At 41.9% G+C, this 24,967-nt stretch overlaps 1 protein-coding gene across 1 annotated transcript; it reads left to right on the top strand.

The window, feature by feature from the left end:
• The first annotated feature begins 432 nt into the window (after positions 1-432).
• On the top strand, positions 433-24,311 carry BPI (bactericidal/permeability-increasing protein). Its single transcript, XM_018557669.1, has 15 exons — positions 433-563; positions 2,908-3,019; positions 5,239-5,370; positions 7,300-7,455; positions 8,798-8,861; positions 10,857-10,920; positions 11,884-11,975; positions 14,027-14,203; positions 17,253-17,312; positions 18,367-18,534; positions 19,612-19,679; positions 19,846-19,888; positions 20,698-20,761; positions 22,308-22,384; positions 24,217-24,311. The coding sequence occupies exons 1-15, from the start codon at positions 449-451 to the stop codon at positions 24,286-24,288; spliced, it is 1,464 nt and encodes a 487-aa protein (XP_018413171.1). The 5' UTR covers positions 433-448; the 3' UTR covers positions 24,289-24,311.
• Positions 24,312-24,967: the final 656 nt, after the last annotated feature.

The raw sequence follows: 24,967 nt of genomic DNA, 5'->3' as shown, positions 1-24,967 counted from the left end.
ATTTACAATACTGTAGTCTGATCACTGGTGGTGAGGAGACTAAGAAAATGCTTCCTCCTGCCTGCAGCAGACTGATGACATCATATCACCTTAGGCACAGTCACTTGAATGGAACTCAAATACTGCTTTATAATGATAAGATGTATTGCAGACTTGCAGAATCGATGATGGGTCAATATTAATAAGCATGGTGCATTTGTAAAGGAGGCATAGGTATATCATAATATTAAGAGGATAGTTGTTTAGTACACCACATATTCTTAGAAAAAACAATTTCAGCCTCCTTGCACAATCAGCACACAGCATAGGGACATTCCCTATCATTAGTCTACTACTTCCTCATTCCATACCCCTTCCTTGTTGCAGTTTCATATTCAGTAGTGTATAAGTGCAGCGATTGCAGCTTCACCACAGTACTGGTAAAGGCACGGACGGGTGAGCTATAGAGATGGCATTTTCCCATACCATACATGTGACCCTGTCACTGGCCATGTGTCTGAGTGTGGCAGGTGCTGTGAAGCCCGGATTTGTGGTGAGGCTCACTCAAAAGGGACTGGATTATGGTAAGTTGTGATGTCAGTGATGGAGCAACTTTTTTGGATAAAACTCAATGCATTAATATATTTAAAAAAACGTTTGCATTCTTAAGTATTTCATTAAGCTTTTCAAGCATTTATTTTTCTCTATTATAATGTTCCTTGATTAGCTTCAAATGAGGTATTTTCTAACCCAGAGATAGGCAACCTCTGCGCTCCAGCTGTGGTGAAACTAAAAATACTGTCATGCTTTTGCCTAAGGGAGTCATGCCTGTGGCTGTCAGTGTCTCGCAATGCCCCATGGGACTAATAGTTCTACAACACCAGGATTGCCGAGGTTGCCTACTGACAGCTGCTGCAAACCTTGTCGGTTATTTGCATAGTGGGTAGTATTTTTACTATTATTCTGTGAACTGTCTGAGGGCTCTTGCCTATGACGGTCTGTGGCCGTACAGTGTAAATTCCATACTGTCTGCATTCTGTGTCTGTGTGGCTTCACGCAACTCAAGAGCATATCTGCACACAGCCATTGACTTCTATGGGAGGCTGTAAGCAGCACCTGTGACTCCCTGACAGGAGAAATGCTCCAGAATTTACGCTGTATGCCACAAGTGGCCATGTGCAAGAGTCCTATGATAATTATTGTCAATGAGGCAACTCGTATAATTTGAAACTTCAAAGTGCTTCTGTAAAAAAATGTCAGGAGTTAAAGGCTTTTGTCCAAAAACCTTTCCAATATGCTCCTAGCAATTTCAACTTGTCTATGTGCACTGAGCAGTGTACAACCCGACTAATTCTCGACATGCTGAGAATAGAGCCAGGTGACAGGGACCAAGTGAGCAATAAAACCATCATCAGTGGCGGTTTAGTGGCAAAGTGGGGCATTGCGGGACCCAGCATAAGTGGTAGGTGAGATGGCAGCAGCAACAGATGTAGTGGTGACTGGAGCCTGGACCCATCATTGGAGACTGGGGATCCCTGGTGACTGAAGTCCAGACCCACCATTGGAGACTGGAGATCACTGGTGACTGCAGACGTGACCCATCATTGGAGACTGGAGATCATTGGTGACTGGAGCCTGGACCCATCATTGGAGACTAGAGATCATTGGTGACTGGAGGCTGGACCCATCATTCCTGAAGGAGGAATCAATAGGTGGTAAGTGTGCTATAACGTGCTAGTATGCTGTACAAGCAAGAGCTCACCTCCACTCAGAAAGAATTTAGTTCCGCTTCGATGCCAACTCTGTCTAAACTGATATTTCAGGTTAGCATGATTGATGGTAAGTAAGAAAACAAGCTTGCTACTTCTTGTAAACTCAATTGATGAGAGTTCTCCTCTAAAATCCCCAGTTCTGCACAACTGCTATCACACTTACAGAGACAAATTATGTTGTCAAGCTCTTCTAAAGGATAAACTTCATAGTAGATGAATAGTTGGGCAGTCCACCACCAGCCACATAATACTTTAGTTATGATCACTGGGTCTCCCTCTGGGAACCTGGGAATGCTGAGGATTCTAAACCTTGGATGAAAGTTTTCCTACATTCTCACATGATTTGGAATTGTCAGCCTTCCCAGCATCCCCCAGAAAAGCCAAGTGATCATACCATTGCCTCGGCCAGGTGATGATGATTTCACTTGGTGATGTCATTGGGGCTCCTCCTGGGAATGCTAAGCATTTCAAATCCTGGGAGAAAGTATTCCTACATTTTCACATGATTTGGGATCCTCAGCTTTCCCAGGATGCCCCAGAAAGGCAGAGCAATCTTACATTTGCCTAGGCGAGCATTTCAGAAGCTGAATGGAAATATTTTACTTTTTCTCTTCACTTTGCTCCCCTGCTGCTGTCCTTGCCAACAAGATTCAAGAAAAGCCCGGTGTATGCCCCAAGATGTTCTCTTTGGAGCTTACACACAACATAGTGACATGTGACAGCACTTAGGCCTGATGATTGGTCACTCAGGCATACAGCATTGGGGGGATAAAGGGATGAAGGCGCATGCTCCCCCATACCCAGAAGTACAAGGTATTTCCTTTTGCTCAAAGCCCCAGAATGGACCAACGTGAGTGCAAAGTGAAAGTGCAAATCCCTGAGTACAAGTTCATTATAAAACAGGAATCTGTAAACATTCAGCAAAGATTTAAAGAATAATTGACCAAAACCATTATAGCTCCTTTTAAATGCTACACCTGCATGGTTGACATACTCACGTATTTACAGAACTGATACTGCTATTGCTTCACCTGTGCACAAGAAATGGTCCTACTAATGTATCATTGCTGAAATGACGCACTTTGCAAAGAATTTCAGTTGTGGATGATCAACAGGCTATTTTGAATTTAGAGATGTCTTTTTTTCTCAATTTCAGCACGCCAAGAGGGAATGGGCGTTCTGCAGAAGGAGCTTGCAAAGGTCCATATTCCGGATTTTTCAGGATCAGCACACAGTCCTGTGGGAAAGATCAAGTACAGTTTCTATGGGTGAGATGTAAATCGATTCCTACATGCCCTACTAGTTTGCATTAAAGTGTATTTCCACTTTCGCAGCCAATTTGGGATAAAACCTCTTCTATGTTTAGCAAAGGAAATCTCACCACTCCAATTCCTTAGCCGCCATCGGGACTCCCCAGGTGCTGGTCTAATAGGTGCTGCTCCACCTTGGAATGTAGTAGTATACGAACAGACAGCAGTATCCAGACTCTCAATAAAGTCTGAAGTATTGGAATTCTCTGGATAGCCCGGTCTGTTCGTATACTACATATTCTATGTCTGTTACATGTTCCCATTATCACAGCATAAGCTACAAAAAAAAAAAAAAAAGTACTTCTTGCAGTTTAAATTGCTTTTACTTGGGTTAGGGTTTTAAGGGTTAAAATTTCTTCTAGGTTCTGTTTCTTTGAATTATTAGGAGGGGCTGTGAGGGGTCTAAGGTGGCTTGTCCATTGTATGTTAATGAAGCTTATCAGAGAAACACAATCCTCAATTTTCAGTCCCAATAAGGACAGACCACTGTAAAAGGGCTGAGAATAACCTGGCATCAGCCATCTTGCCTGTGTTAACAAAACATCTAAAAGGTAAGACATTTTTTTTTAAAGTTACTTTTCAGTATGCTGCGTGAATAGGAACACACAACGGACATATAGAGGGGTTTTCTCAAATTTGGCTGTACACACGCGGTCATGGAGGGACACATAGACACACAGACATGAGACTAACATTTTAAACACAAGAACTTATTAATACATCTACATATTTCTATACTTTAGTTTTATGCTATTATTTTGTAATCATTTGTAACTTTGTAATTAAACACATTTATGAGTTTCAAGCAAGAACGGAAGCTATTTTTCCTTTTTTAAACTTTTCACCCTAAGAACAAGAATATGAATATGACATAAAAATATGACATCAAATATCATATTCAACAGCTGCAAAAGTGGAAATACACTTTAATTTAAAATTCAGGGAATATACTGCCCTCTAGTGGTCAATACTCCCATAACCGATGCAAACCTTTTTACTACTATGCCGTTCGATGCAAAAACTATCCACTTTCCAAGTGGAAAGATGACTTTGGGTTACATTTTGTTTCTGCATGTCCTGCCTTACGTTAATGTTAGTTATGAGATCATTTCTAGTGTTCTAGTGCTTGCTAAAGGAACACTTCCATGACGATGTGCAGTGGTCCAAAGCAGCACTGTCTACTAGTGGTGTGTGAAAGGGGTTTTCTATAGGGCCAGAATTATAGTAGTAGAATAGGAGTAATTTATAAGTACATGGGTGTAGCTTAGAAGTATACGGCGTAATGAAAGCATTACATGCAGAGAGCATTAGGCCCCATTCACATAGGAACACATGCCCCATTCTGGGATTCCTGCGGCAAGAATCTACAGATTCCTGGGGCAAGAATCCCAGGTGTCCCCATATGGATGGGGTCTTAGGATATGAATGCATACATTAGAGCCAGAGAGTGTGGGCAGAAGTCCCCCAACCTGCCATAGATCAAGGAGACTGGTAAGATAACATTCTAGCTAATACTAGCACTATATGAGATGACCAAACTGCATCTAGATTCATGGGACTGAAGGCGGAGCCAATATATACCATGCTAATATGACACTTTTGGGCAACCACCAGCTGCTGACTAAAAGCTGTATGCTACCTTAAAGTAGAAACAATATGAATCCAGATCAAACAAATATACATTGCCCAGCAAAGCTTTTCTTTAAATGTACTACTATCAGGTTCCCTAACAGCTGGCTCCAACTCTCTCAGCTCGGCTTCCCTCAACTTCCTGTCCAGGACAAGATCACATGGGACAGCACAGCGTCCAGCAGCTGTCCATCTAATAGCTTGGAGAAGGGAGCAGGGAGGAGAGGGGAGTGGATTGGTTTGCTGTGCCTGTGTGTTTGTAGAGACACACACAGCTTACTAGCACACACAAGGGTGGCTCTACAGGACCCTGCACTCTTAAACATTATGGCCACTAGATGAAGCTGAGGAGCATAGAAAATAAGTCTTTATTCCCTATGCTCCTTAGCTCCATCTGGTGGCCATAATGTATTATTACAACACACTACATTCGACCTGGAAAAAAATATATTAAGTTTCTGGCATTATGTTCACAGATGTATGTGTTTATTATGTGATAACACATGGTCAGAGGTTTATTATTAACATGATGTCTTTTTCTTGTCTAGCATGGCTATCCGTAACTTCCAGTTACCCACCTCACAGATCAGTCCCGTGCCCAATGTTGGTCTGAAGTTGTCAATCTCTGGAGCTTTCATTGAGATCAGTGGGAAGTGGAGAGTCAAGGCAAAGCTTCATATGTAAGACATTTTCCAGGGATTGTTATTTGGTGTTATTTTATACCTTTCGCTTGCTGAAAAATACTAACAAAATGTTCTGCATTACTTGTCAATAAGAACGGCCCATTGTCAGGTATATAACTGCCATCAATTGTCAATTGTCTGTCAAACGCTGGAAATCACAGCTGTTGTATCTGTCATCTCATTGCAGGCCGTGTTGGTCACCATTTGACTGTTTACAGTTTAAAAATCCTTGATAGTTTGGAAAGCTTAAATCTTGGTAGTCTCTCCAGTTTGATGCAGCTTTACAAAGAGAAAAGTTTTCATTCTTGAAAAGAAGTATTTATTCTGTCAATGTTCCTGTGTTTTAGATACTCTATGTCACTGATGGCTAACGTTTTTGAACCCGAGTGCCCAAACTGCAACACAAAATCAACATATTTATCTCAAAGTGCCAACACTGAAAATAAGTTTGGTATTGTGTCTTAGTTTGGGCATTGTGTTTAAAGAACACTCAGGATTTTGCCTTAGGCAAAATAGGGCAACACGCATATCCAAACATTTAAACATTTTATTTGTTCTTTATTTTTTTACTAGTTTATTTTTTATTTTTTATTTATTGTTTACTTTTTTAAATTTGTATTTATCTTATTATCTTTTTCTTTATTTTTGATCATTTACATTGATTTTTATTATTTTTTACTTTTGTATTACTTTTTTTTATTTTTTAATGATTACTTATTATATTTTTTACTTATTTTTTAAATTTTTATTTATTGTATTATTTTCAACTTTTTATTAACTTAATTTTTTTGTTATTTTTATTTATTGAATTTTTTTGGACCTTTTTTACACTTAACTTTATTGCTATCACACAGTAGCCAACAAGCCCCTGTGTAATAGCATTTGGACGTGACAGGTTCTCCGTGCTGGCTCTCCTTTGACAGCTAAGACAGGAAGGCCGTGAGTACAGCGTTCTGTTCACACAGAGCAGATCAGAGAAGGGACATTCTCCGTTCTGCTCCCCGCTCTCCATCCTGAACAACTTTGCCGTGGTCCCGAGTCCCTCAGAAGAGCGAGGAACCCCAAAAACCACGGCGGGGAGGGAGGCGGCCAGCAAGGAGAGAGGCAGGCGGCTGTTGGGGTGGGCCATGGAGGGGGGAGCCAGCAGGGGGGACAAACCAGCAGGCTTATTACAAGTGATGTTGGCGATGTCGTGTACTAAACAGGCGGCAGCTTCCCACGCTCTACATTTAGCCCCGCTTGCCCAAAGCAAACTGCATGTCCCAGTCATCGGGCAATAGGAATCCCACAACCCTGCCTAGGCTTGCGTACCACCAGAGGGGCCTCTGCGTGCCCTCTGTGTCACACGTGCCATAGGTTTGCCATCGCTGCTCTAGGTGGATACCTCACTAAGCTAATGACAGCAGTAGCCATTACGTTTTCTTTTTCAGCACCATTTACAGCGCAATGGTGGTTAATATACCTAAGAGCTCATTATTATCTCTGATAAACAGAGATGTCCAGCGATTTTGTACATGATAACGTGACCATTCTGGGTATACTCCATCACTCTTCATCACAAGTCATTCTGAATTGAGAAAGCTGGATGGATGTCCAGTGAAACGTCTTCAAGAAAAATACAGCAAGTCCAGTTGCCTTGACTTATTTTTTACAGATATACCATGACCTGGATGAATGAGAACCTTCACAGACATATACTTCATCACGCTCACTTTACATGCCAATAGTTCCGCCACTCCTTCTATTCATGACCTTTTTCTGAAAAAGCCGGTTACTTGTCATGCCGATTCTCCGGCTTTTAGTTCTTTCTTTCCTAGAAAATTCCTAGGCAGAAATGTGAAAAAAAAATAAACAACTGACCAATCTTTCTGCCATTTGAACTGATGCAATTGGATATTTTTACTGAAAACTGGATTCCTTGTTTAGATCGTTCAGCGGTGGATTTGATGTGAAGATGCAAGGACTCAGCATATCTGTAGGACTGCAACTGGGCAGCGATGGGGAAGGCAGACCAACTATAGCTCCCTCTGATTGTAGCTGCCATATCTCGGGTGTCAGTGTCCATGTATCAGGGAAGTTCGGGTGAGTCGTTTATTATTATTTTTATTATAATTATAACAATTGATAGGCAAAGGTATGTTTGTGGGTATCTTTAAAGAGAACCAGAACGGACATTTGTAATAATCTGAATTGTGTTATACACATCTTAGGTATTACTTGATTTCCTATTATTTGTTGGTATTCTCTCCCTGTCACAATAAAAGTATCATGATGAGGCCGGAAGCCTCAGCAGAGGCTGCCCTATCTCCTGCCTGAGCTCAGTTCCAATAATAGGCAATCATTAAACTGCCCTATAACAAAAGTTCAACATTACAACAAAAAAAACCCAAAGCTTTGTTAAATGATAGTTTTACTCTTTCTCCAGCAAGCTCAATAGACTTTTCGTTGTCAGCACTTGGATCAGAAACCCTTTAGCCTGACAATTATATTTTGACAGGTAAAGAACGCCAGTATGGACCAATTCACACCAGTGCACTGCGGTAAGGCATGCCATGTGCACTGGTACGTTACAGTGCCATTTATTGCTAATGTAACCGCAACGCACCTTCCCAACCCACCTACTTTTTAGCGCTAGCCAAACTTGGTGCAGGTCCAACACTTGACCCACTGTGGCACATTGGCAGCCCATTCAAATGAATGGGCTGCCACAACGTAATGCATATTAATGTGTGACGGGCATTAAGTGCACCACACCAGACCACCCCTAGTGTGAATGACATGATTAAATAATAGATAAGCCCTGAGAGGTTAGACTGCACTCTCATACCATGGAGCTTGAATTTATTACAGGAAAACCTGATTATCTTTTTCTCTTAAAGGGTATGTATGGACAAAATAGTACATCTCTGCAATATATATACAATTCTCCATGTTTTATCTTTAGTACCTGCCAGAAATCCAGTGAGCTCCTAACTTTTCTGTAGGGAGCTGACAATGCTGCTTGTGCTGCACTGAAATCACAAGCAGTGTTATCTGAGTTCTCCTCCTCTAGACTACAGCACCCCTACTGTATGGTATTGTATGTAGATGAGGAAAGAGGTAGGGTGTTCTGTTGTCCAGCAGGGTAACTCAGACAGGGCTGACAACCCAGCTCAGAATTTAGTGAAGCAGAGGCACCGTTATCAGATCAAACAGGAAGCTAGAAGGTCACATGATTTCTGGCAGGATCAAAGGGTATTTTTCTGTACTTGCAGAAACAGACAAAACAAAGAAGAAGTGATTTTTTTGAATCTACTAAATATGTTTTTTTATTTTTTTTGTTTTGCCTAGACATACACCTTAAAACCAAAACTTGGTAAAATCCTTTACATGAGTGGGAGAAACTGAACTGACATACAGTATTTTTCTGTTTTCTCTTTTGCAGCTGGCTGGTCGATCTTTTCAAACACAATGTTGAAAACGCATTAAGAAAGGCTATAGAGGGTCAGGTAATTGGGAACAAAATCCATAAGGTTCTGACTAAAATGAAAACTCTGCAAACAGTGTGAACTATTTGGTCTCTCTCTAACTACAGACTTACACCAGGCTGTTCGCAACATAGTAGTAAAACGGCTCTGCATACATGGAACAGTATTACACTGCTGGCAACAGTAATACATATAAAATAATAACATATTTATCTACATAAACTGAAAAGCAAAACAATTTCAAAAGTATTGATTAGATTTTTAATATTTTATTTGTATTTATTTATTTATTTAACAATACTTTTTTTTACCATAGGCATTTATGCAGCATGGAAAGTGATTGTTCGCTAAGACCAAATGTTTTATAAATTGCAGGTTACCAGTCCTTAGATACGGTCGCTATATTAGTTTTATTTTTTAGGCTTATTTCCCTTTATTTTCACTTGGTGACCCTAGTAGTAACACACTTCCTGGCCAAGGGTGACAGCTGTCACTTATTGCACTGTATCTATGGAGTGCTGTTACCCTAGGACAGGACCAGAAAGCACTCCTCATCTCCATAACATAGAGAACAGGTGTTCTGTAGTTCACAGAGAGCTGGGAATACTGCTAACTGATAAGAATCAGGAGAGGCAGAGAGCCCAGGAAAATATCAACACACAAAGTTTGTGGTAGAATCAACAGATGTTGATTTGAACTTATCAAACAGTATTAAAAATAACACTTTCACTTATATATTTAACCAACCAAAAGGAATAAAAAAAAGAAGTTGATTGTTTGGGGTTACATACACTTTACCATGGTTATTCACAAAAGGGTGAAGAGTTTGGAGAAGACCGGATGAGTGAACTCTCTAGGACAAAATAGCAGATTTGGAAAGATTCTCCAATGCAGCTCACTCTTCAGTTCAGCTATGTTGTCCTAGATTGCTCACTTCTCCTGCCTCCTCCAAACTCTTCACCATTTTGTGAATAGCCCTGTAAGTGTTGATGGGGTTGTTCCATGATGGATTTACATCTTCCATGCACATAAACAACTGTAGCGCTCACCCCTGAAGGAGCTGCTGAATGATCGGGTCTTCCATAGCCTGTCTAGGGATTATTAAAACACATGGCTGCCCCAATAGCACTTACCACTTCCTGTGGTTACCGACAGATTGAAGTCCAGATAATAGCTCCAAGATGATTCTCTTTTATTTCTGAACTCCAGGGAGAGAGGGAAGAGGGTCAGGCACATCCTGCATGAAGGTAGACTCCTTGTACTTGAAACAGAGCAAAGTAACTGCTGCCACCACAGACTTGGACCTTTAAGCCGTACCGGCAATCTGTGTGGAGAACTTCTGGCAAGCAGTACTGTCAAGGGTCTTGTTCAGGCTCAACTTCAGACATGAGCGGCTGACCACTGGGCCTCCAGGCTCAGGCCCCAGTGTCCAGGCCTAGGCACCCAGCTCAGGCCTAGTCCATTCTATCTCTTCAGCAGCAGGCATCCTGCCCCAGTCCAGGAGGGCCCTGGGGAGGGGAAGAGGAAGAGACTGTTGCATCAGCCACACTCAGCATTTATCTCCTCTCCCAGCATGCATCACTGCTACTGTCCTACAGTGATTGGCTGGGAGACATAAATGCCCAAAGCAATCCTCATTGGCTGTTCTGCCCTGTGTGGCAACACACCCACCCACAGGCAGACACAGCTTCACAGATTGTTCTGTCACAGTTGAACTGAACATAGACTATAGAAATATTTTAGCACCCCTATAAGTAGGGTGCTACACAACAAAAAGTTCATGAAGAATTTGACCTCTGCCCCTCACCCTTCCGTACCTGTGGATTTTAGAAAAAACGACCGTTCCTTGTCAGTAGCCATCTTCATATACTGCCCTAGTCCAATAACAGTCTGATATAACTAGTCCATTTCTCATCTGGTCTTTGCACACACATATACAGTCAGATAGATGATCAGAATTTATCAAATTTTAACATTTGTAATTTGTGGTTATCCTTTGTGTTTTCTTTTCCACAGATCTGCCCATTGGTCAAAAATGCCATTACCAGTAAACTGGAACCAATTTTACAAACCCTTCCAGGTGGGCTGACACTCTGAGCATCGACAAATCATTGTCACTGACACATCCTCCCAGATAATTTTTTGTACAAGTCATTCTGAATTGAGAAAGCTGGTTGTATGACCAGTGAAACGTCTTCAAGAAAAATACAACAAGTTCAGTTGCCTTGACTTATTTTTTAACAGATTTAAGTGCTGTAGGAGTATTTTCAAAGATAAATACATTTTAGAAATTGGGGAATTGTGTTATGAGGTTAAGAAATTTCTTCATAAAAGTAAACAATGCACCTGATTTTGAATATCACTTCCTATCATTGGCCCGTTTCTCATATGCTTAAAGTGACATTAAAGTACAATCCCCCCACCCCCCAATGTCAGTGTAGGGACTTACCTTAAATTATGTCTCTTAATCCGATCTTCTTCTTCTTTCCTGATGTTTTCAGCCTTCTCTCCAGCGCTGACTGGACTGTGCTTGCTGGCACGTCCTGTCCCACGGTGTCTGCATGCGGGTGCACGCTGTCCATAGACTTACCTTGTGTCTCTCCTCATCTCCTGGCCGAAAATCTGAACTGCACATGCGCCCGCCCCAATATGCTTTGCGGCTGCCCGAGATTTTTCAGATTTTCGGACGGAAGCACGCGGCGAAGACACAGGTAAGTTTAAACCTGTTTGAAAGGTTTTGTTTTTTTATTACGTTTTTGCATATATCTACTGCTTGCTAGCAGTAGATATATGCAAAAAAACTAAGGGTTTAATAACCCTTTAAGGGCAATAATCAATGCCTCGGGAAGCAAAGACTCTTGAATCCCTGAGGCATCAGAAATTTTCCAAACACACTAAACCTTATATCACGGAGGTTCAAGAGTGCCTAGCAGAAAGTATGGAATCTGAACCTTGGTAGCGGTATGGAGTAGACTTGGTAGTTATGAAGAAATCCCTGAGCAAATTAAATGAACAATGCTTTTTATCATGTTTTGTCTTTTAGTGACAGCGAAGATTGACAAGGTAGCTGCCATCGATTATTCTCTCACTGGTCCTCCACCTGTGACTTCAGATTGTGTGGATGTTCAACTTAAGGTGAGTTTGTTACTATTGCTTGTGCTAGTATTAGCTTTGATTGAAGGATAAAAGGATGATAAACATAACTTGGTATTGATATTACTAGCTCAATGGACAAGCATCCATTGAAGACAAGTGATCACACTTTGCTGGAAGCCATGTTGTCTGTCTATCTCCGCACACTGCTATCTGCAAATGGAATCAGAATGTTCATGTGTGAGCCCTAGATCACCATAGAGCATAGAAGACAGACTTCATAACTAAAGATTTCCTGAATGGACATAAGGTATACTTCAAACGCCTCTACAAGTTTAGTGCTGGTAATTAATATTGGTTTAATGTTGACTAAGTGAGTTCCCTGCCTTACCCAACGTATTTTCCAAAATAGAAGTGGTGGGGGCTCTCTTTTTTTAATTGGTTCCATGGAAAGTTGGGCTGACCTACATACCTGACTTTGGATGTATGGGTAAATCACATTGCAAATACACCAACTGCTCAGTATGATTGCTTGAGATGAACCATATCCCCATGCGCTATAGTATCAGCATTGACACTGAATTTTTGGTGCTTAAAGTGACATTGGCACGTAATAAAGGAGCTTTGAACAACTATAACGTGCCGGTACCCATACATTAAGAAACGTGCAATTATCCCTGTTATGCCAGAATCTCTTGCCCATTCTGATTGGGAAATAGCTCACACGCTTTCTGATAATGTGAATGGGTTGCCTCACTTGCCAATAGGAATGTAGATAAAACATGATGGGTGAGCAAGCTTCAACACTGAACATTTCACAGGATTCCGGCATAGTGGCAGGAACTGCACACTTTAAATTTGTTAGCAGCTTTTTTTTTTTTTTGACCAACAACCCAGGCTGGTACTTTTATGCCTGTATGCACAACGCATGTGTTAGGAGCATGTCTAATGCACCTATGCCCGTCACAACCTTCAGCTCCTTCTGGTGGTTGCTTGTTGGCACTGCAACTGCCCCAGACTTCTTTGTCAGAGTGGGCTAATGCGCCTGGCCTCAAACCCCTCATCCTTGGGATTGGTTAGTGGTGCTTTATTTAAGCATTACAGGCCAAGGGCGCTGATAGTTCTGTCTAGTCCTGTCTGCACAAGCCTGTACCCAGCCTCTGAATATCTTGATCTTGTATCCTGTTCCCGTCTTGTATCTTGTATCCTGTTCCTGTTGTATCTTGCATTTTCTTCCTGTCTTGTATTTCGCTACCAGTCCAGACCTCAGGATGTCCTTGAAATACTTTCTGTCTGCCCCATGTCCTGACCTCAGCCTGACCCTGGAATACTCTGTCTGCCGCAAGTCAGTACCTCAGCTTGTCTCTGGAATTCTCTGTCTGCCACCAGTCCTGACCTCAGCTTGTCACTGGAATGCTCTGTCTGCCATCAGTCCTGACCTCAGTCTGTCCCTGGAATGTTCTGTCTGCTGCCAGTCAATACCTCAGCCTGTCCCTGGAATTCTGGAATTATAGAAATGTAAGTCCTGCGGTCATTCAAGTGCTGGTAGGCACACTGGCCTTAAGGGAAATGTGGCTGCTAAAGGTGAAGTCACTCGCCACTATATACTCTAACTGAAGTGTCTGTGTCTGGTTATGAGAGCATGGCTATAAATCAGTAAACATTTTTTGGCATCTAACCAACTACACAGAAAGTGGGCATGCAGTATCATAGGCCCAGATACCTTTGATGCCATGCAGATAATCGCAGGGCTGGTCACCATGTAGAAAGATGTCTGATGTGCAGAATATGTTTTAGTGCAGACTGAGCATTCAATCACCAGTGGAGTAGGGGAACTTTCTAAGGTGGCCTGCTATTTATGCTTAGATGTCCATTTCCTCTATTCCATAGATTAATCAAAACAACCAAACAACATCTATAACTCCCAAAGTAGTCACACATTTGTATCTGCATTTATGGATGTATATACCTGCTTTATACACATGAAAAATGTATGTGCCTTTGTGGCTACAGTTTATATGATATCACACAGATATGATATACACCACATGACATGACCCTGTAATGATATTAATTCATTGTGTTCTTCTTAGGGGGAATTTTTTGAAATGTCCCATCGTACCCCTCCACCTTTCTCACCGCCATCCCTGTCCTTACCTTCTGAGCACAACCTCATGATTTACTTCGGAATCTCTGATTATCTGTTTAACACGGCCGGCTTTGTCTATCATTCAGCTGGGAAACTCATCTTCAATGTCACTGACAACATGGTATGTTAAAGACTTAAGTATGTGTTCTGGATAGTACAAGATATGTGTGATAGGATGGCTAGTTTCTGTAATGTTCATGGTGCTATGAGGAGTGGTATGACAATGAGATAGCTGTAGAAGCAACTAATACTAGGTTTGGTGTCCTGGAGAGGTCCAGCTTTCCCACTGACTAAAGAATAATTGCAGAAATACATAGATAGTGGTGGGATTTTAAGCATTCCCTCCTAATGGTGTGGGAATAGTATTTATGTGCAATGTCTAGACCAGTTTGCAAAAAGGTTCCATAGAACAGGGTTCCATAGAACACAAGGGTTTTCCTAAAGGTGCTACAGGTTCCACGAGTCGTGGCTAACTGATCTCCTGCCTACAGTGTCCATCAATATAAGGAGGACATTTCCCAATGGCCACCAATGTAAGGGGTCACTTCAACACTAACCAATTATTTTAGCAAACACAACCGTTTTCATTTACTCATTTCATACCAAGATTAATACACTAGGACACCACATTCCATATTCTTCTATTTCCTACGTTCAACAACTTAGTGAGCACGCTACATTAAGTAAGCTGGAGTTTTAAGGGTTTATTTGGGGTAAAAAGTTTGATTCAGACACTAGGCCGGCAGTTCCTTCAAACCAAAGAGGCCCCAAGGCTGCCTGAAAGCAACCTTTGACCTACAGAATACATTTGATTGATGTGATAAAGGGGTAAGGTTCTAGCCTCTGAAATGGCCTTTTAAACAATCTTTGTCTTACCTTTCACAGGAATAAAGTCGTTATTTGTGGACTGTGATAGAACGGTCATACACTCTCTCTCTGAAGGATGATTGGATCTTTGTCCCTCATTGCCCCAGTAAAAACATTATAGCACATGTATGAAAGGAGAACTATGGGGCAACCTTTTTTGTCCATATAGTCCTCCTTCAGGGTCATGGGAGGACATATACTCTGGTAACACAAAACATGTCCTCTGGTGACACAAAACTCAGCATATAGCGGGCTACTGCCCACTATATGCTGAGAGCGCAGAGCTGTGCTGCAGACAGGATGAATCCTGATAATACTGTTGAGATCCACCGCACTGGCTGAGCCAGCTGAGCCCAAGGCAGAGCCAGCTGTGCCCATCCACTCCCCTCTCTTTTCCTCTAGTCAGTGCTGGAGGATTGGAGTGGGGAGGGGGGAATCCCTGCAGGGAGCCGTGACTGACAGTCACTACTTTCTAAAGGGAGAGGATCGAGAAGTCGGGAAATGGGCGATCAGCACTATTTGTTCGCTGACTTCCCAATCAATAGAGCCGTTCTGTGACAGCTTCAGTGTCACAGGTCAGCTTGAATTATGAGAATGAGTGTTTTACACTCACCCCATAATTCTCCCTTAACTAAAAAAGACTTGTAATATTATCTGAGAATTGTGAGTATATGGTTAGTGTTATTAGGAATGAGGAAATATTGGGGACCAATGGCTCACCGTTTGCTCTATGGCACAGGGTAACGGATACTCTATGTTCAATTTAAACAAACATCTTCTCCCTTTAGCCCCTGATATGCTAGGTCATTCTGCAAAAATAAAACTGAAATTAAAAAGGTATCTAAACCCAAAAACAAAAACATAATATATTGCAGCTTACTAGCCCTTAAATGTGGTGGCTGCATTCATTTCCTTTTTCAGGCTTTTTTCTTTTTATATTTGCCTGGTGTTCCTGCCACTAACATGCTTCCTGTCCTAGAGTCACAACACTCATCAGTGTACTGTATCTATTGAGGAGCAGTATTGTCATCCTTGGCTGCTCTCCTAATTTGGACTACAAACACCTACTCTCATTTCAATTACAAAGGCAGGGAGTGTTCTGTAGAAGATCGGTGGAATGGTTGATATCAATGAGATTACAGTTCAGTGGCAGAATAAAAAGCTATATTTATGTACTTGCAGAAATGTACTTAGCCTGAGCAAAAAAAAATGCAGAATACAGGAGAATCCTACTGCACTCCTTACTGATATGTCCCTTGCGGCGAGTGCTATAGTGACTGGGGATGGCGCCGCTTTAGATTCAAGTAGAAAAATATATCATCAGCACACCGAGGTCACATCTTCAGAAAGTGATCATTTTATTGATACACACACATCTTGTCACATTGCAACGTTTCGGGGCCATGGTCATGCCTGAGGAAGGGACCTTGAGTGGTCCCGAAACGTTGCAATGTGACAAGACCACGATTTGACCACGAGGTGCTGGTAATATATTTTACTTAAAAAAAATGCAGTCACCACATCTAAAGACTGGTAAGCTGCAATATATAACATTTTGTTCTTAAAATTAGATACACTTTTACTGGGATTTGCAAACACATTGAACCTTTCTGTTTTTTATATAAAATTGCCATTTCTGAACCTCTAATAGGAAACAAATATTTACCCAGCTTAGTAATTTTTACAGAGGTATTAAAACCACAGCTAATTTATTAAAATATGCAGGCTTCTAAGAAGATTAAATATAGTTGAAGTAAACAAATGAGACAATGAAGCCTTAACAAGCATTAATAATTGTGCACATGGCATATGAAGTGCAAGTAAATGAAACAGAGTACTTTGTCAAGCAATTTGGCAGCTATTGTCTTCGACTGTTCTAACTACCCTGAGCTGATGGATGCAGGTAATCACTATAGGGCAGGGGTAGGCAAACTCCAGCTGTGGTGAAACCACAAATCCCATCATGCATCTGCCACTGGGAGTAATGCTTGTGGCTGTCAGAGTCTTGCAATGCCTCATGGGACTTGCAGTTTCAATACAGCTGGAGGGCTGGAATTTACCTACCCCTGTATGGGATGTGAAATCCAGGACAAGTCCAGGATTACTGGACTTGTCCTGGATTTCACATGGTGGACTCTGCACTTTTGTACACGGAAGAAAGATGATATTCCATAAACAGTGTTCACTACAATTAAAAAAATATAATGTACACTTTTTATAAAATACTATATAACGCATGAAATAACTGTTACAAATGTTAGTTGCTATTACATACAAATAAGTGTAATTCCTTTCATTTTTAGATTCCTAAAGACTTCAGCATTCGCCTAAACACTTCTTCATTTGGCACGCTAATACCTCAGGTAAGAAACTGTTTAGTACAATTAGGGTTACTGATATGCATCTACAGCCATGCCAGCCACACATAGCCCCCTACCCCCATTTTCCACCCAATGTGTGCCCAAAAAAATGTACTTTGCAATACTTGCCTCTTCTTTGACATTGTACCCCAAAGACACTCATTTCAGTACTGTTGAGCATCATTCAATCCACTTCCTATGAGCCCTGTCCCTCATGGTCGCACTTATTGAGAGGTCGTCACTACGCTGGCCTGAACAATAAACAGAGAGTGGCATTTTGTAAAGAAAAATGAAATGGGGGGGCTGGGGGTAGGAGGTTACTGAATGGAGTTGGACTTGATTTGATATGACTACAGCTGCTGTACTTATGTCAGGTCCCCTACTGGCACAGTATGACCTTCTGAAAGTCCCACTGCTCTTCACTGGGACTTTAGTCAACTCAGTCTGTTACTGTTCAACTGCTGATGAAAAAAAAAAATCTTATCAGGGGTGTAACTGCATATCACGGGGCCCCATAGCAACATTTTTAATGAAGACCCCCCTTCCCACCGCGACCTCACTACTGTCAATGATATTAAAGGCACGTAGCAGGAGAGCTAACTGCGTAGTCTCCTCCGCAGCAACTTCTGTAATCCTTAATGGGGACCCCTTCCATCCAATGAGTGAATCCCAGCAGGGGTCTAACTGCAGCTCATGGGGTCCTGTAGCAACCTTTTGATGGATCCCCCCTATGACCTACCTACTGAAGGCATTTGGCAGGAGAGCTGACTGCATACTGATGTCATCTCTGCAAAATGTCACAGGGGGTACAGGGTCAGTGTCATCAGCAACTTCTGCAATCCTTAATGGGGCCCCCTTCCACCCCCAGGCCCCATAGCAACCACATGGGTTGCTATGGTTATTGTTACCACACTGTTTCCTATAAACCTCTTCTGCCAGCTGAATAACAGTTAAAATGTGAAACTATTGAAGTCATATATGTGAGAATCACGACACTAACATAATGCCAATGCCAATATGTGCCAACAGTCAATGTTCTTGTCTTGTTTTGTTACAGTTATCCAAGATGTACCCAGATATGCTCATGAAACTGAAGATTTCATCTAACTCCGCTCCATTTCTAGACATCAAACCAGGAAATGTGACTATTTCCCCAAACATGGACATTCAGGCCTATGTGATCTTACCCAACGCCTCTCTGGCTCCAGCATTCCTACTCAACGTGGTAAGTTATTTTCATATGTCAGTAGATTTCAGAATGTTTCATAGGTAAAGGGCAGGCCCACCTGAAACCTACTGGATGTAGTTTTGGGTCACTACTGTTAGAGGGGTTCTCATCTTCAGGTAAAGTTAGTTGCAAGCAGCAAATTGGTTGGGAATTAACCTAATTAAGGTATAGGGCAGGGAGCTTAGACCAAGGAAAGTTCTCTGAGTTGATTTTTAACTTCTTGAATATTATGATGTAGCTGGAATGTGCAAACATTGTCAGGAGTATGCACAATTTCCAGGTGGAATTAAGGTAGGGAGATCCCGCTACTGAAGTATTCAACACATAATAGAAGCCAGGGTCTGACTCAGAACTCCAGGCCCCAACCATAACAAATATTCAGTTTTAGTGGAACGACCCTTTATTATAATTATACAGGATTTATATAGTGCCGGCAGTTTGTCCAGTGCTTTACAATATAAGGAAGACATTACAGTTACAATACAAATCAAGACAAGATGATGAGGGCCCTGCCCCATAGAGCTTACAATCTAAAAGGAATTTATTGGCATGCTCACTCAGCTTTTAGAACTCTTCTGTCTTTCTTGAGGGTGACTGCAAGAGGGCTGTGCTGAGTTTTTGACGTGTTTAATTATCCATTCAAACACGATAGAAGAAAACTGAACACATTTTACTTATGCAGAGAGAAGCAGGAATCATGGTCAATAAGCACAGCACCATCTGTTTTGTCTGCTTGAACAGACCATGGACCTTATCCTGGTACGTTCTGAGGCTTCTGATAAAGCCATATGGAGGAGATTTTGATATTGGGGTCCATAATGCCTTAGTTCCTCCCTAGTGAGATTCGTTTCTGTGTGAGCGAAGTACTATATCATCTGTTAGCTCTATTCAAGCTGATCTATAAAATATTAAAGTGCTATTGAGAAATAAACAATTATATTCCAGCTGTCATTTAAAAAAAAAAATAAAAGCTAACATAGTATGTGAAGAGATATAATTGCATTGAGTCTTATCTGCAGCTCCGCTGTAATGATTGCTCGTTGAACATATCTTTGCTTGTCATCTTTCCTACAGACAACCACCGCTCTAGCGAAGGTGGCGGTGAGTTCAGGAAGGATTGTGGGTAATCTGGAACTAAGTAGGTAAGCAAATTTTAGTTCTATGAACTTTGAGTTTCAAAAACTATATTAGCTTTTCTTCTGTATATGTTTTGGATATACACCTCAAATAACAGCCAGCGGGCCGCTTTTTGTTGACAGCAGAAAGATGGCAAACTCTTTGACTTTCATGCTTTCATGTTGTTTGTAGGATACAGATGGACCTCAAACACTCTGATGTGGGTCCTTTCTCTGTAAGTATAACTATGGGGAAGGTAAATTAATTGGACTAAAATGGTCATTCTAATAGACCTATGTACTGTATGTATGTATATAAGTATGTATATATATATATATATATATATATATACACATACAGTATATTTATATATTAGGGATGCACGGATACTGATACTAGTATCGGTGCCAATACCGAGTATTTGGGTGTACTCGTACTCGCCCAAATGCTCCGATACTTACCCTCGATACCAGAACTTCCAGTCAGAGGGAAATTTCCTATGACTGACAGTTCCGCAAGGGAACATGGAGCTGGCTTCCCGGACAATCAGGAAGCTTTCTGATTGCCTGGGAAGCCGGCTCCATGCTGTTTGGCCAAAACAGAGTGGAGCCGACTTACCGGCCAATTAGGAAGCCGGGCAGTGGTAATGGCCCACCTCCTCGATTGGCACAGGAAGCCGGCTCAATGCTGATTGGCTGGGATGCCAGCTTCCCAGCCAATCAGCATCAAGCCGGCCAAATAGCATAGGGCCGGCATCCCGGGCACTCAAGAAGCCGACAGCGCTTAATGACCGGCTGCACGGCTTCACGATTGAATAGGAAGCAGGCTCCATACTACTGGAACTACTGGTATTGGTACTCAGTATCGGCGAGTACTATTCTCTCTCTGTGTGTGTGTGTGTGTGTGTGTGTGTGTTTGTTTGTACTTTTGTGTGCAAATCCTAATGCAATAGGCTGCGTACACATATGAACTGCACTGGAATTACATAAATAGTAAATGTATAAAGGTTGTGCTGATATCAGTTTCTCCTCTTTTTAACTGCAGGTGGTGATATTGGATGCTGCTGTGAACTATTATCTCTCCCATATACTGCTTCCCCAGGTTAATGGTATGTAGATCGTTCTAATAAATAAAAGACTTAAAGTGGAATTAAAGGAAAGTTGTTTTTTTTAAATGCCAATTAGTAGGTTTTTTTATGGCAGAGGAGACTGTGTAAGTTTTTTCCACCATTCAGCATTTTTTCATTTCTGTACTCTGGGCCGTACATGCGCAGCTCAGTGCACAGACCCAGCATGCCGAGATGAAGTAAGCATGCGCAGGAATTACCGTATTTTTCCGTCTATAAGACGCCCTCATGTATAGGACGCCCGCCACTTTTTTTACCCAAAATTCAGAAATCAATATTTTTCATGCTCTTTTGCATAACTGATTACATCCAGTTTAAATTTTGCAGAGTAAGACAACCGCTTACTGGTACCGGTATTTTTTTTGTTTTCTGAAATTTTTATGGGCTCCCTGTTGCATCTGGGCACTGGCTACACGCTCTCCGCAGCATCAGCTAACATCAGGTACATAAGGCCCATGATTGGAGGAAACCTGTTAGCTTGTCTCTGCAATCGGAAGTTTCACTCGTGCGGCTAGTTTGCAGAGGTATCGGCAGTTTCGCAACCACGGTTCTCCTCTCGGCCCCCCGTGTATAAGACGCCCCTCCATTTTTAGGTAAATATTTTAAAGAAAAAGTATAGTCTTATACACGGAAAAATACAGTACTATATAGAACCAAGCCGAAGATAGAAACACTGCAGAGGGAGGATCGTGGCGCTGGTAGGGAACAGTAGAGTAGTCTGCCATGATCTGCTAATGTGCTGTGCTCCAGGGTTTTTGTTTTTTTTAAGTCACTTTACTACAACTTTAAATCTCTTAGATAATATAAACAGTTGAATAAATCTTGGATACATTTGATGGATTAGACGCTCCATTGCACAGACTCATTTGCCTTCTTTAGGCTGTTTATTTTTCTTTGAAAATGTAGCAACTTTTTGGTTCTGTTCACAATGAGCATTTAAATCTTCTTTTATCCTGGCAAGCAGAGGTGAGCTGAGATTACCATTGTCTGTGTGTCATGTCCATGTCATAAACCTTCAGCATTCCTTATCTTCTTATGTACAGAGGTTGTTCAATTTCCACTTTGTGTCACTAACTGACATACTGATAGTAATGTATCTCCAAGTCATTGCTACAGCCAACAAGAACCCCTTCACAAATATACTGAAATGTAGCAATATACCCAAATTACATGTGACATTAGTTCACCCCTAGAGATTGTGCTAATGTAGACATTGTGCTAATTATTGTGATGATGATAATAACAATAATAATAAAAAATAACATTTATAATAATAATTACTGTTGTTATTATTGTTGTTATTATTATTCTGATGTAGTGCAAAAAAAAATAATCTGGTAGATGATTTTGTATAGAATCAGAATTATACTGTATAGCTATGGCACATTATTACTGACACCCTTCTCCTGTCTTAGTCCATATAATTGGAATAAGTATAATGATATGACCTGTATGTAGAGGAAGTTACAGTCGGTAACACAGGATAATGATGATATGACCTCATTTATATTCTATTTCACTTATATAGACATCCTGAAGAAGGGTTACCCCCTGCCAATGCTGGACCATCTGCAGCTCACAGATGTTGTCGTAGAACCTCGTGAGGTTGGTACTATTTAATATCCCTCCATATGAATTATATATGAGACACCTATGTTACTTTTATTACTTTCCTCTTTCCCCCAATGTACTGTATACAAGATTGAGGGGTGTGGGGCTAGCGAGTGTTTGATGTATGTGGCCCATCATCTATGAACCAGGGCTATGACTCTAGCCAACAATTATACACACAACACTGCAGGGGCGTAACAAGAAATCACAGGGCCCCATAGCAAAATTTTGTATGGGGCCCTGTGATTTCTAGTTACGTCCCTTGCAGAGCCCACCTGAGAACCCAAACAGTTCGCCTGAGAGTGACCCTGCAGAGCCCACCATAGAATCTCTATGGTGGGCTCTGCAGGGTCTCCGGTGGGCTGGTCACACCCCTGCTCACCTCTTACCTGCCAGCCCCGATCCGCCTCCTCCTCCTGCACAGGTCCCCGCCTCCTCTTCCATCGCTGGGCCCTGTCTCCCCTTCCATCGCTGGGCCCCACCTCCTCCTCCGCTGCCGACGTCGGGCCAAACATCCTCCGCCACAGCTGCTGGCTGTCACTGACACAGGAGCGGCTGTAAGGAGGAACGCGCCGCTGCATAGATCACTGATAGGTTGTCAGTGATCTAACAGCAACAGAGACAGCGACTCCTCATACCCGCCAGTGACAGCCAGCAGACTGCGATGCCATAGCGACCCAGGCGGCCCACACGGCATCAGGGGGGTGTCCTGGCCGGGCCCCCCTGTGCCCTGGGACCCATAGCGGCTGCCTGGGTCACTATGGCGATTGTTACGCCACTGCAACACTGGTTAGGCGGCCATCATATAAATACAGTATATGTCCTTTTAAAAAGAAAGAGAAACCCCCTGAACTCTGTGTGCTGCACTAACTACATCACTGTGCAAGAGTGGAAACTGTCAGAAGTGTTATATAGTAAACTGAGTTTTGGTAAAAGAGGCCCCTTAAAGCTGAACTCCAGACAGATATAAAGGATACAACTTATTGCTCCAGCAACTATCCATCTACTAGGGAGGAGCAGAGGGGGTCTTGCCTTGCTGTGCCTGTCTATTTGTGCACACACAAAGGTGGCTCCATAGGACCCTGCAAGGGCTAGAAGTCACCCCGAAACAGGATAAAAGGGCCAGTGCTCAGGGGACCAACTGATTCTGCAGAAAACAAACTTTTAAACATCTAGGATCAGAATCCATTGATAAAATTATTTTGACTTTGATATCACTTTAAGCAGTAGTACCCTAGGTATTATTCCATACAGGTCACTTTAATGGGCACTGTCTCCTGCCCGCTATCCCTGTTTTCAGCAGCCAGGGCAGCTAAACATACTCTGATAATGATTTTACATTTTATCTGGTGTGCAGGAATGATTGCACAGTTTATTAAACTTCAGCATTGTAACAAATGATTTCTGTTTTCGCTGCTATTCCAAGCTTGTTCTTCTTGAACATGTAATAGTAAATTATCATTAGCTACTAGGGTTGCCACCTGTCCAGGATTCACCCAGACTGTCCGGGTTTTGAATGCTGTACCCGGGTTTCATGGCAGCAGAAACCCGGACACAAGATGTCATGCAGACAGGGGCAACCAAGATTAAGATAGGGGCTACTGGCCCCCCACTGAAAATAGTTTCAACTGTGTTATTTACATATGAATGGGTGGCGCTATTTCAAAATGAATACGCCACCACTCATTCTCCCAAAAAAATATCCGTGTGTCGCTAGAGTGTTCGGGTTTCCCTTGAAGAAAAGGTGGCAACCCTATTAGCTACTCACATTGCAATTGAGCAGATGATACAGTTTGGTGTTCTATAATATTTTTATTATATTGCAGAATTTCATTCTCTTTGGAGCAGATGTTCACTACGGAGAAACAGAAGACAACTGGCTTGTTGATTTATACTGACAGAGAAGTTGGTGTCAGGGTTGTACTGTATCATAGTAAACCTGTGCTTACCAGAAAGTCAATGGGTTAAGCAGGACTTAAAGTTAATCCTTGAGGTGTATACCGGGAGCATCTCGTACTTCATGTGTTTAACCAGACATTGTTGTAGCGCACCCAACAATACTATTTAGTGTCGGTGGTCTTATTGTACCTTAAAATATATAGTCCAATCACATCCTATATGATCGGTACTTCAGATTTTTATCTAGAGCATTCTTTACTGCACCTGACAACCCAGTCCCTTGTTGGGATCTGCTTCTTGTTCTGCAGGAACCTTTTTTTTTAACTCCCTTTGCAGGCTCCATGCTATTTGTCACATACAGAAAGCCTCATGTAAAAGAATTACTTCCAAGAGGTACCAATCATAATCAGATGTTCCTTGGATGTTTAAAGAACTCCAGGAAAATAAAAAAAAACGTACCTATGCAGTGGGGCTACTGCCACACTGCAAGGGTTGAGTGCTTGTTTGATCTAGGGCCTTGGTTCTCAACTGGTGGGTCGTGACCCAAAAGTAGTTTGCGACCCTATGTTCAGTGGATAGCCACTCGCACTCTAATTTCATACCAAGCCAATTCCTTTAATGACTATAGTAGTGTCACAATCATACAATCGACGTTTCGGAACCAAGTGGTTCCTTCTT

Source organism: Nanorana parkeri, unplaced genomic scaffold (genome assembly GCF_000935625.1).
Source record: "Nanorana parkeri isolate BGI_ZX_2015 unplaced genomic scaffold, ASM93562v1 scaffold295, whole genome shotgun sequence".
NCBI lineage: Eukaryota > Metazoa > Chordata > Amphibia > Anura > Dicroglossidae > Nanorana > Nanorana parkeri.
Note: the sequence above shows the minus strand (reverse complement) of the source record. Positions and strands in the feature narration are given on the sequence as shown.

Excerpts from the sequence above, each read along its gene's own strand:
- BPI (XM_018557669.1), top strand. The coding sequence starts at position 449 with ATGGCATTTTCCCATACCATACATGTGACCCTGTCACTGGCCATGTGT. Across the intron at positions 5,371-7,299 it reads GTCAAGGCAAAGCTTCATAT|ATCGTTCAGCGGTGGATTTG; the intron begins GTAAGACATTTT and ends TTCCTTGTTTAG. Across the intron at positions 17,313-18,366 it reads TTGGCACGCTAATACCTCAG|TTATCCAAGATGTACCCAGA; the intron begins GTAAGAAACTGT and ends GTTTTGTTACAG.